The sequence below is a fragment of the Rhincodon typus genome, chromosome 3 (genome assembly GCF_021869965.1).
Source record: "Rhincodon typus isolate 14 chromosome 3, sRhiTyp1.1, whole genome shotgun sequence".
Classification (NCBI taxonomy): Eukaryota; Metazoa; Chordata; class Chondrichthyes; order Orectolobiformes; family Rhincodontidae; genus Rhincodon; species Rhincodon typus.
Window position 1 is genome coordinate 97297778 of NC_063334.1, and position 13689 is coordinate 97311466.

Sequence of the window (13689 nt, forward strand, 5' to 3'; positions counted from 1 at the left end):
ATTTTTTGCTATTAAAAACAAGACAGTGTTTTCTTCCTGCTTCCATGACCTGATGAAGGTTTGTGTTATGCTCATGTTTATTTTTATGAAGAACTATGATATTATCTGTGATACAGAAATAACCTGGAAGATTTTCTATTATATGATCTAACAGATAAGCCTAAATAGTAATCGGAGAAAACAGTATCTACCAAAATATGTCAGTTCCTGTGACTGTGGGGAAAGATGTATGGATCAGTATCAAGCTTAGAAAAATGCAATACACGTAAAACTTGGGATTAAGATCTTTCAGGGTAGGAACTTTGTTGAAGAAAGATGGCACACTATGATAAACTGCAAGTAACATTCCTATGATGTAAGTGCTGCACAATGACTATCTCCAACCAGCAAGAATCTGACTCACTCCCTTTGACATTCAACAGCATTACCAGTAAGTGAAGTTCTCATCATCAACATTCTGCAGTTCACAGCTGACCAGAAATATAACTGGATTAATCACAAAGACTTTCAACTCGAGACTGGACAACCTGGGTTGAATAATTTACCTCCAGACCTCCCAAAGGCTGTTCACCATCAAGGCATTAGTCCAGAACGCGATGGAGTACTCCAAACATGCTTGGACGGGGGCAGCTCCAACAACAATCAAGAAGCTCGACATCATCCAGGACAAAGCAGCTCACTGACTGGCACCCATCAACCATCCACACAGTGGCAGTAGTGTGCACGATACACTACATAAACTCATTAAGGCTCCTCTGACAGCTCCTTCCAAACCTGCAAACTCTCCAACACAGTCATAGAAACCCACAAGTTTCACCCCGCGTAACGTACCATTCTGAACTTTATTCTCCATTTCTTTACAACCGCTGGGTGAAAATCCTGGAATTCCCATCCTAACTGTACTGTCTGTATGGTGTAGGTATACCCAAACATTGAAGAAGATAGCTCACTTTTTCAAACCACCTTCTAGGGGAACTATGGATGGGCAATAAATGCCTGCCTTTCCAGCAATGCTCACATTCAACGTTAAAAAAAAGGTTTATTAGCTCATGAGATCTGACCTCCTGTGATTTCCTTAATCTATTTCATGTTACTATATTAACAATCTCTCTGATTACATCCAATTCATCCATAATGTTTACAGCTAAATTGTCATATATTGTAGCAAAACAACAATGTTCATACAATATCTATTTTGAGTTAAAATTTCAACTCTTTTATTGCCTCTCTAATCAACAAAAACAAATGAAATGGAAAATGTGAACCATTCAAGGATTAATACTGTCAATTAGTTGAAACCACTAAGAAAAATGAGTAGAGGTTTAACATAGAAATTGTTAAAGGCAACATAAAACAATTGGAACACTTAGCTAACAGACTATAATTTTGCTTTGCACTAACCATGATTGTGTTGTGTCGTTCAAGTATACAACAAAAATTCAAGGAGCAGGAACAGAACACATCTCTGGCGTTTCTCAACTCTTGGTTATGGCAAACAGGACAGTCAACAATATCATTCAGCCCTGGGCAGTCCTGGACCATGGAACCACTAAGAACTCCCTGTGGATCGGAGTAGGAGAACCAAGGATCTCAGTGCAGTACTGAGGGAGCATTGCATTGTCTGAGGCTTTATGAGGCATTAACTCGAAGTCCACAGCCATCAACCCAATGGATAGAAAAGGTCCCATGGCACTATCTAAAGTCATGGCTGGTTTCTTGGGCTTACATCTATCCCTACATTAGCATTGAAAACAAATGGCCTTATGTCATTTAGTGACAGTTTGCTGTGCGAAAATTGCCTTTGGGATGTGGCGATATCATGAACATCAACATTACATACTGTATGTAATACACCTTTATGTATACGGTGCATATATTGCACAACTCTTGGTAAAATGTCGACTGACTGGTTTTAAGCCTCTTAAGACGACAATACATCCCGGCACTATCACATTCCCAAATCTGGAACACCCGATTTTATGTTTACTCACAGATCTCCATTTGAGATGACCCATCCCTTGAGGGACCCTTGACGAAGCTTTCGACCAATTCTTTCATGTTTCCGAACAAAGGTTGCATAGTTCACAAGGAACTGCTGTTATTCGATATACCAACCTGAAATCCTACAGATATGTATATATTTAAATTAAAATGATCCGCAAACTGATACTTGAAAGAGAGGCACATCTTTTTCAATTAGTTTGTTTTAACGGGTGTACACTTACCAAAGACCAGCACCTGATGGAAGTTTATTTTTCTCCTCACTCTGATCGATGCCAGCCGTCGTGTACAACAAAGCTGAAACCTGTTCTATCAGGTAAATAGTTTCCAGACTTAAAGAAACCCAGAGGGTGTGGCTGTTGTTCCAACGTCATTTTAATACTTGACACAAGAGGGTTGTTCCCGGCTTTGTGCTGACAAATTCACTGCTGCCTTTCACTTATTGGCTTTACAAAGGGACCAGAAATTAGGTGGTGAAATTAAAAACTAGGCTTAGTTCTAAACCAAAAAAAATCAAAAAATTGTGCAGGTATTGTTAGTGTAATTTTCTCCTTCCAGGGTCTCGAGAAACACCGGGCTCGTTGTTTTGAAGGGTCTAGGCCCGAAACGTCAGCTTTCCTGCTCCTCTGATGCTGCTTGGCCTGCTGTGTTCATCCAGCTCTACACCTTGTTATCTCAGATTCTCCAGCATCTGCAGTTCCTGCTACCTCTCATTGTTTTGACCAACAGTTTATGGCGTAGTGGTATTGTCCCTGCCCCTGAGGTAGGAGGTCCGATTTTAAGTCCCACCTGCCCCAGAGGTGGGTAATATCTGAACAATCTGATGTTAGGCTTTGCAAATTTGCTTAGTTTGCAATGCACCGTGATGTCAACAGCCTGGGTTCAATTCCTGCACTAGCTGAAGTTACTATTAAGGATTTCTCCTTCTCCACTTCTCCACTTCTCCCCTTGCCTAAGGCACGGTGATCCTTGGGTTAAATCACCACCAGTCATATCTCTCTCTCTCTCTCTCTCTCTCACGAGACAGCAGCCTGATGGTCTGGTATGACAATGGCAGCTTTCTCTTTTATAGAGGTGGTGATGGCTGCACCAGTCAGAACTGAACGCCATCTCTTTTCAAAATCGTGTACAGAGAGCTACAAAACAATGTCACAGCTATTCAGGAAAAAGCCCTACAGTCTATTTAAGTTTCATGCACAAGAGCTGAGATAAAATACCCTGCTGTCGGTAAGCAATTCGGCTCAATTTATACTTCTGGCTAGAGAGGCAGCTGTCCTTACCACAGGGTGTGAGTTCAACTGCCACCTGCTCCAGAGGTAACATCTCCAAACAGGTTGATTAGAAACTATCTACACTTCTTGATGGCTTGACTAGTTTCAACATTGTGAGAATTTGGAAAAAGCCGATCAGGTTCTGTGAAAATCAGGAACATATATGCAAAAGAATGGAACCTGGATTTGTATCAAAAACAGAAGTTGCTGGAAAAGCTCAGCAGGTCTGGCAGCATCTTTGAAGAAAAAAATCAGAGTTAACATTTTGGGTCCAGTGACCCTTCCACAGAACTGATGGTGGCTGGGAAAACGTCAGTTTATATGCAGAAAATAGGGAGGGGTTGGGGTAGGGAGTAAACGATAGGATAGAGCCTAAAGAGAGAGAAGAACTGTTGGACATACAAAGGAGTTGAAAATGATCTGCCTAGGAGGGTGAATAGTTGTTAATGGGGACTATAAGTGACTAACAACAAGTGGTGTGTAATGGCAGGCTATGTAATAACAAGGCCTGGTGTGTGGGCTAGGGGGCTGGGACATGGGAGAGTTTAGGCCCTAAAATTATTGAACTCGATATTGAGTCCGGAGGGCTGCAGGGTCCCCAGGCGGAAAACGAGGTGCTGTTCTTCCAGCTTGTAAAGAGCTTCATTGGAACACTGCAGCAAGCCAAAGACTGAGACGTTGGCCAGGGAACAGGGTGGTGTGTTAAAGTGACATGCAACAGCTAGTTCAGGGTCTTTTTTGCGAGCAGAACGTAGATGTTCTGTGAAGCGATCACCCAGTCTATGCTTCGTTTTCCCAATGTAGAGGAGACTATATTGTGAGCAGTGAATGCAGTAGACTGGATTGTGGGACGTGCAGGTAAAGTGCTGCTTCACCTGGAAGCTGTGTTTGGGCCCTTGAATACTGGGGAGGGAGGAGGTAAACAGGCAGGTGTTGCACCTTCGCCGGTTACAGGGGAAGGTGCCGTAGGTTTTGGGGGTGGGAGGTGGATGTTGGGGGTGAAGGAAGTGTGGACCGGGGTGTCCCAGAAGGCGGACAAGGGAGGGGAGGTGAAAGTTTGTCTGGTTGTGGCATCTCACTGGAGGTGGAGGTGGCGGAAATGGCGTCTGGTGATCACCATCTGTACATTGCATTAGATTTCTAAGATCTATGGTCCACACTTGGGCCAACAAAACAACAAGTTTGAAAACATGATTACCACAATGAGGAAGAAGTTTACATTGAAAGGTTCTGAAGAATGGTCACCGGACTCGAAATGTTAACTCTGTTTATCATTCCACAAATGCTGCCAGACCTGAGTTTCTCCAGCAATTTCTATTTTTGTTTGAGTTTACATTGTGTTCAGCTTTCAGAATAAAAGGTAGAGGTTGCCGAAGCCTCCCAAACTTGAAAACGTTTTGGCTTTGGCAGTCTACATTCCTGCCAAAATCTATAGTTCAGAATGATTAGCACATCTGTAGCCATTCCTACCAGTTTACTATTCACTGAGTGTTACTAAGAGGACACCTATGAATGGTGCCTGGAATTGGCAAGAGTTGCTGACCATTCCCAGCCAGGATTTTGCTATTCTTTATATACTCAAGCAATCCGTGAGCATATGTAGCAAGACCTTGACAATAGTCAGATTAGGATTGACAGGTGTCATAAATACAATCTGTCACTTAAGCAACAAGTAATGATTATTACAAGTGTGTCCAAGTACCTTAATTTGACATTCAACATTATTACTATCATCAAGACTTCCATTATCAACATCCTGTAGGTCATCGCTGACCAGAACTTACAATCATAGAATCCTGACAGTGTGGAAGCAGGCCATTTGGCCCATCAAGTCTACATCAATCCTCCGAAGAGCATCCCACCCAGACTCACCCCTCACCCTATCCCTGTATCAGTGTGGGACATGTATGGTTAACGTAATTCTGTATTTCCCATGGCTAATCCACCTAGCCTACACATCTTTGCACTGTGGAAATTACAGCACCCAAAGGAAACTCACACAGACACGGGAGAATGTGCAAACTCCATACAGACAGTCGCCCAAGGGTGGAATCAAACCCAGGTCCCTGGTGCTGTGAGACAGCAGTGGTAACCACTGATCCACCGTGCTGACCACAAACTTAACTGGATCAACTGCATATGTACTATACCTTCCACGGTAGGTCACAGCAATATTCCCTGTAATTTGCCTTTGCTGTTGCACAGATGTATAGAATGGGCTGAAGGGCTAAACTTGTTGACGATATTCGACAGCTGCATGACCTTGAATGAATCCTGTGAACTTTCCCATACATGCCGAAGCCGGCACAATCAACATGTTTTCTGTAGCTGCTTTTTCTATACCTGGCTGTTTGTTACACCGTATGAGAGAAAATTTCATTCTAAGTCGCTGGACTTTACCTCAGACCAGGATCACGAACAGTGCAAGGAACAATCTCAGCTCCAGGCCAGCTGTCGATCGAGGGGTCCCCAACGGGCAGAAGGGTGAGAGGCTTACTGGTTTTTCCCTCTCTTTTTCATTCTTTTTATTTACTTAATAAATGTTCCTTTTTTTCGTCTTTTATTATTACGTAATAAACATATGTATTTAAGCAAATTGCTGTTGTCGTGTTCTTCTCTTAACTACATTTAACTGAATCTGAAAAGAACCACTTGGATACACTCTGTGATCCAAGACATTTTTGGCAACAAGGATGCAATTTGGGAAAATGTGTAAGGGAACGGAAAAGCAACCCGATGCTCTGCAGGCCTTCCGTATTCCAGGGTGGAATGTGGCAGGCTCTGGATTCAGGTCTGTAGCTAATATGTTAGCAGAATTAGGACCCCCAAAAGGATGGGGACAGTCATAACTGGAAAAAGAGAAAACTGGAAGCCAGGCTTCTGCACTGTGCAAATGCACTGAACCCTGTAGAAGTGTTAACTCTTTGTGATCTGATCTGAATGCACCTTTGTTTGTTGGTTGCTAAATGTTGTATCGCATAATGTCTTTTTGTTCCCTGGAGCTCGAGATCTGGGGATACTTTGAAGTTTTAGTTTGCATTTTGGGAATGTATGGTGATTTGAAAGTGTGTCGTGTGCCTGTATCAGTGTGGGATATGTACGGTTAATGTAATGTCCTTTTAAGAAATTATCAGTGGCTGTGTAAAGCAAAAAATCTGCGAAATGTTGATTCAAAAATTTGTTTTCGCAAAGCTTGGTAAAAATTTACCTTTTGAAATTGGTGCCGTGGTGTGTTTGGACTGGGTAAACTTTAATTCCAGAAATTAGCATGTTTGGAATTTCATTTACTGTTCGGAGTGAACTTCCAAATATTTTTTAACACAAGTGAATCTTTGATTCCGAATGATAAGAATGATTCATTGTTAATATCCAAGTGATAGGGATATTGGAATGTTCAATGCAACACCCTGTGTGTGAGGAGTTTAGGAAAGGCAAAATTAACAAAGGGGTGGGATTTTCCTTCCTTCAAGGAAGAGGAGAAATGGATGATGTAATTACGTGCAGGAGTTTACGCCCCACCCTCTTTTTGAATCTGTAGTAGATTAATACTAATTAACCCACTCTGCTTGACGTGGAGTGGATGGAGCTTTGTTTTTTTTAAAAGAAGTTGGAGACACTAAACCTGAAGCCATTTGCAGAATTTCAGTTAAGTGAAATGAAGCACCCTTAACCCATCAAGCTATTCATCAATAACACATTTCAGTGTTGGGGAAGTACTGTGGAAATATTAATTGTAGTGAGTGTCACGAATCTGGTGGAAACCACGGAGCCTGGGTACATTTAAGCATATCATGACAAACACTGCATTAAGAGTCACATGATCTGATATTCTAAAACATTTAAATGGAATTGTTACCTGAAAATTTAAAGGGATTCTGGGAAATGATAAAGTGCATGGACACAGTCTCCGTGGTTTCAATGCATACAAAAATGTTTAGTAACTTTAAGGGAGTAAACAGAATATTGAATTTTGACAAATTTACATAGAGATATATCAAATATCTAGAATGGGTTATCAAGTAACTTTTAAAAATGTGGGTTAACTTAGAAAAAGAACAAAGTATGTTGTGCCTGAATCAAACAGAAACGTTTGACTTATGTTTTAAAATATTATAAGATTATGTTCCATGGACTACAAATCTCTACATATCTGTGGAATTAGATATGGTGGTCATACTTAAATTGCAAAATTGGATGAGACACAGTAATTAAGAATGGAAACTGGTGGCAAAAGACAAAAAAAAATTAGAAAAATGAGTTGGAGCAGCAATTCAGGTTAAAATGTTACAGTAGTGAAAAGGAGGTTTAGATGAGAGCACGAAACTAATAGCTTTCTTTTGGTGATGTTTGTGTCCTTGTCTTTCCTTTTAAAAGAACTGAATTGGTGATCAAGCCACTACCCGAGGCATTGGAACCATACGTGGAAAGATAAGTAAAACCTCGTAGATAATTTGATAAGATCGTGTGGGAGTCAAGAATGTGTGACATGGTCTTGGAACACCAATGTAAGAGTGCAAAAGTGAATGTTACCTCGGAGGTAACAAACATGAGACGGTAAAAAACATGCACTGAAGAACAGGTTTCAGACATGTACACGTATTTGATGAAAGGATTAGTGTGGTTTGGAAGACCACAAAAATATAGTTTAAACGATAAGACACTGACACAAAATCCATTGAGAAACTGACTTTACAACAATGTAAGTAGGATTAGTGAAAGAGATGTAAAAAGAATTACAATCAAAATAGACAGTGTGATTGGTTATCATGACAAAATGTTACAGAAATGAAAGAATACGGACTCTAGGAAGAGTAATGGTGGACTGAGTGAAAGGGCCCATCGGATGACATACAGATAGCCCATCTTGAGCATTTGTATGATGCATGTAGTCCAGTGTTTAAACCTCTAGTTGAAACTATAATGTGTTAGGACAGTTAGTGTATGTGAAAGAAGGCTAAGAATCAGGTGGTGTAGGAGTCTGTGGTAAGGGAATCCCGGGGAAAGTAAAAGGCAGGAAGCATAAGTTGAAGGTAAGGCCTGATGAACGTTAGATCTGTATTGTTGGATACCATATATGTTGTAGCTCAAAGAGGCTACCTGCATTTGGAGGCAGTTACCACTGAATGATACAATCATTCCTAAAAGTGGCAAGGAGAGAAACATATGAAGAAGTATCCCCAAGACAGATACAGTTGAAGAGAGCTGGAGAAATTTTGAATCCATGTATGATGTTATTTTACTGTTATTGGTTGAGGTGATCTGTGGATAGGAAACTGGAGAATGAAATAAAAATAGAAATTAAGGAACCTGAATCTGGAAATATGCTGAATTTTAGAGCAAATTATGTAAAAAGATTAACCGAAAAAAAAAAGTAGACGATATTCTGGTCGCCTCAGTCAGGTGACATGACTTGCTGGTTCCATCACAGCCTTGGCTGCACATCATGGGTTGAATATATATTTAAGGGTCGGTCCCCAAAGACCACTGTCATTGTTAACTTGATGTTACACCCGATTGTTGTATTGTTCATATTGATGATAATTATTTTAATTGTAGTTTTGATCTTCTAGTGTAGGTTACGTACTCTTACTATACCTTCTGGCGCAGCTATCGTTGATTTGCGTCTGCATCTGCAATTATAACATGGGCTGTCAAATATCATTGGGGTGGATTGTATAGGATGGGCTGAAGGGCTAAACTTGTTGATGATATTCAATAGCTGCATGACTTTGAATGAGTCCTGTGAACATTCCTGTAAGTGCCAAAACGGGCACAATCAACATGATTTTCTGTAGCTTTTTCTTCTGTGCCTGGCTGTTTGTAACACTGTATAAGAGACAGAGTTTTGTTCCAAGTTGCTAGACTTCACTTCGGACCAGGATCATCAACTGTGCCAGGAGCTCAGCCTCCAGAGCAGCCTTCGAGTGAGGGTCCCCGACAGCCAGAAAGGCATGAGGCTTAGTGTTTTTACCCCTCTCTTTTTCATTCTTTTTATTTACTTAATAAATGTTCCTTTCTTTTCTCATCTTTTATTATTACTCAATGAATGTTTGTATTTAAGCGAATTGCTGTTGTTGAGCCTTCTCTTAACTACATTTAACCGAATCTGAAAAGAACCGCTTGGATACACTCTGTGATCTAAGACAACAGACCTCCGAGGTCTACGTGTGGCACAGAAGCCATTTATCAGCACGCCAATCTGCATGTGCAGACCTTCCCAACGGTTGCAATGGGAACATTGCTCAGTGGGAATGTTGGACAACAGGCTAGGTAATCTCTGGTGAGTGCCTCACCACCTGACTCCCAAAAGCTTTCCCACTATCTCCAATGCACTAGTCAGGAATGTGATCAAATATCTTCTATTTGCCTGCACTAGATGCAGTTCCAACAGAATTCAAGGAGCTTAACACCACCCGTGTATACAACCCACCAAATGCACTTCAGTTAAACAGAAGGACATCATCAACAGCGTCTTCCAAACCCAGTGACTTTGACTATCAAGATATTAAAGGCAGCAGATGCTTGGTAACACCATCAGTTTCCCTCTAAGTAACACAACATCTTATCTGGAAATATACCACTGTTCTTCCACTTGTTTCGATATCCTGGAATTCCCCACCTAAAAACACTATGAGAATATCTTCACCACATCGACTCCAATGCTTTGAAGAAAGAAATGACTCGCCGTAGCTTCAAGGGCAATTTGGAATAGGCATTATATCCTGTCTCAGAATCAGCTGCATGGACAGAAAGACAAATTAGTAGTCGGTTAGGTCAAAAGCACAAGATCATAAATCAAACGGTCTGTTTAGTACAGTTAGAAAGACAGCCAAGTACAGACAATGGAAAAGAGGATCCAAACAGACTGGTTCTGGCAACAACTGAAGGAAAAATTGAGGGAACAACAGAGGAGAAAGAAGGAAAATTGAATCTGTGGGTTACATTGAAATGGACCGAGGGAGGCTTGAAGAAAACCAAAAAGAAATGATAGGAATAGCCTCACTAAGGCTGTGGCAAAAGTTAATAAACAGACATGTAGCACCGCAGGACTTTTACTAATAGTACTATATATATCAAATTGTTGTTATACCGTTACCTGTAGTGAAATATCAATTCATGATCCTAAAACTCATTTACAAATCACCCGCTAAAAATTTCAACCCTCCATGACAGGCAACTGTGATGGGCTGTGGTCAAAAAGCCTTCATGTAGTGTTTCTGTGTTCCCAGTTTAGCTACTATGCGAAATGGAACACTGTAAAGACCAAAAATAGTCTCAGAATTCTATAGGCTTACTGTGCCTACTCACAATAACAAGCATTGTTTTCATCCTAAATATGTCTTCACAACCTTTGTTCCTTCCCCAGCGCAGTGATCCACCAACTAACGACAACGGGACAATGGTTGCAACTAGAAAGCAAAGCATTCCCAAACCTTTATCCCCAGATTTAGTTAATCCCCTGAAAGTAAACGAATTTTCAAAATTCCTAGATCTACATTGTTCTAAGTGTAAGCACAGTCATACCAAGAAACTCAGATTTATTGACTATTATGCTCTGCCTCCTAACAAATAGCATAATGGTAAATATGAAATTACACACATTAGGAAAATAAATTTTAAAAAATGTTAATCTTCAAGCCAAAACATTATCTTTAGGTCCCATTTTTCTAGATAAAATATTGAACCATTCACTATAAAGATTTACACACAATTAATGAGAGGGTAGGTTTGCTTCGAGGTGAGCATTTTACTGCTGTTGTTCCATAATTTCAACGAGCATAACCTTTGTAATCCAGCCTCCTGACACATTTTCCAGTTTAGATGTAACCTGCTTCTCTCTCCTCCAATGGTCTTTAAATCATATATGTTACTAACTCTTGTCTGAATGTTACAGTCCAACTCTTAAAAGCTTAAAAACACAATTTATGCTGGCCTTGTCCTCACTTTTCCCTCTACTTCACATTTTATATTTTGACTTTTTATTCCACATCAACATTTCTAATATCCAGATGTTAAAATTTGTGCAAATTTGTTTAAAAGTAAAAAAAAAAGCAAATACCATTTGGGGCAGCACAGTGGCTCAGTGGTTAGCACTGCTGCCTCACAGCGTCAGGGATTCCAGCCTCGGGCGACTGTCTGCGTGGAGTTTGCACATTCTCCCCGTGTCTGCATGGGTTTCCTCTGGGTGCTCCAGTTTCCTCCCACAGTCCAAAGATGTGCAGGTTAGGTGGACTGGCCATGCTAAATTGCCCGTAGTGTTCAGGGATGTGTAGATTAGGTGGGTTATGGGGGATGGGTCTGGGTGTGATGCTCCAATGGTTGGTGTGAACTTGTTGGGTCAAAGGGCCTGTTTCTACACTGTAGGGATTCTATGATTTATGACCATCCTGAGTCCACCACTCCTTTGGAGATAAACTGCTGCATAAAAATCTTATTAAAATTTAGCTAGTTAACCAATATAGAAGATAACCAGCATTCAAACAGATTCTGATCACCTAAACAGATTTAATAAATAGCATCAAGTAATACAGACAAATACTTAAGTAAAATTGGGAAAAATAAAATCCTACTACAGCAATCAAGAACTACCATTTCACCGAATAGAAATACTTTATTGTTTAAAATATACTTGCATCTTTTGATAAATAAATTCAGTACATGAATAGCAATCTTTCTATAGAAACATAAATGGTTGAAAAATATATTATCATAAAAAATCTTTTATACACTTTTGTATATTACATGATCTTTTGAGTACTTGATTCATGTTTTCCAGGATTAAAAATATTGCACTGTTCTTATTTTAAAGAACGGATTTCTTGATTCCATATCTATTTAAATTCAGTCTGGAAATGTAATTATATATTACTGGTAATAGTTAAAATTTATTTTGACATCTAAAATTTCTGGCTTAGATGTTTATGGAACAATTGTTCAACAAACTGATAAAAGAAAAAACAAACTAGCTGAGAATATACTAACTATATAAACAGAAGAGCTTTATAATCTGTACTGCACACTGTGCATTATAACAATGACAATTAACTTATTTTAAATCGGTTTGTTTTATTAGCTTAATTATTTTAAAAATCTTTCAATGGTGTTTTTGGAACCCTTACATCTTGCTTTCTTCGTTGTTTGTTGCTGGGTTATGGATCCAGTTCTGAAAACAATTTTAAAAAGAAAATATTCAATAAACAAATTTACAAACGACAAAACAGCAAGAATTACATACAAAGTGACTCCTCAGTTTATCTCCAGATTTAGAACATATTAAAATTTTATACAAGGATGAATAAAATGAAAGAGTGATGGATTCTCCTTTAGCATTTTGTTTGACGGTAGTGATGGAAGAAGAAAAAGAACTGATTACCGACTCAAAAACCCAAGACTAATGTCGAAGATACATAGAGGAAAGAAAACAGCCAACTTTGTCACATCTACAATGCTTTGTACAGCAAACTTCCAACATTGTCCATATTCAGTTCAATTTAAATTATGAAATCAGATCCTTCCTGACATTTAAACTCAGGGACACTCTTCCACATTAGCCAGCAATCAGAGACCATATTATACTTGGAGTATCTTTGATAATTTTTCTTTATACTTTCATGGGATGCAGGGTTAGCATTTTGTGAAAACTCTCCTTGAACTGAGTAGGTTTCAGAGGGCAGTTAACAGTCAACCAGATTTACAAGATGTAATACAGAGAGGTGAGGATGTCAGATTTCGTTCCCGAAAGGGCAATGCAAACGCGTTCTTACAAAAATCATAGTCAATGTTAGTGAGAAAAGCAAGACAAGCTTACAATTCCACCATTCTTCAGATTTCTTTTATTAATTTGAATTTAAATTCCAAGAGCTGCTGTGATAGAATTTGAACCCACAACCCCAAAGCATTAGGCCGCGCCTCTGGATTACTACTACTCCACTATTTCCCTCAGTTCACAATAGCAGGAACACCAAATACGAACTTCCCAGATTTTATATGAATGGGTCTCTTCAATTGCCAGCCTTTAAAACATTAACCACTGGTTTTGTTACCAACAAGAGACCTATTTGCAAACTTTCTCCCAATCATTTCCACAAGGACACTTACAATTCTCAGAATCTAAAACTGGTAACGAGCAATGCTCTTTCTTCACTAAAATGCATCAGACACAACATGAACTCCAAGTCTCCTATTAATTTCAAAAGATGGTATATACCAATTTGTCTGAACATATGTCTCATCCTCTCAAGATAATCATATAGAAGCAGAAAAATGAAGAATGTATTCTAATGTTTCACACAAACACGAAATGTTATCCCAAAGATTAGATTTAGAGGGATGTTGTTGAAAAACTAAAACAGAAACCACAGCCATGTTCCATGAATAAAAATACACAGTCAAAACTATTTCATTACAAAGCCATAGT

At 39.5% G+C, this 13689-nt stretch overlaps 1 protein-coding gene across 4 annotated transcripts in view; it reads right to left on the reverse strand.

Annotated features, from left to right (window-relative positions):
• Positions 1 to 11863: 11863 nt before the first annotated feature.
• polk (polymerase (DNA directed) kappa) overlaps positions 11864 to 13689 on the reverse strand; it is a 71559-nt gene continuing 69733 nt past the window's right edge. For all 4 annotated transcript variants that reach the window (XM_048621227.1, XM_048621233.1, XM_048621239.1 and 1 more), the window contains one exon: positions 11864 to 12435. In XM_048621227.1, the coding sequence (XP_048477184.1) occupies positions 12351 to 12435 (85 nt within the window). In that variant the 3' untranslated portion in view covers positions 11864 to 12350. The remainder of the gene's footprint in view (positions 12436 to 13689) is intronic.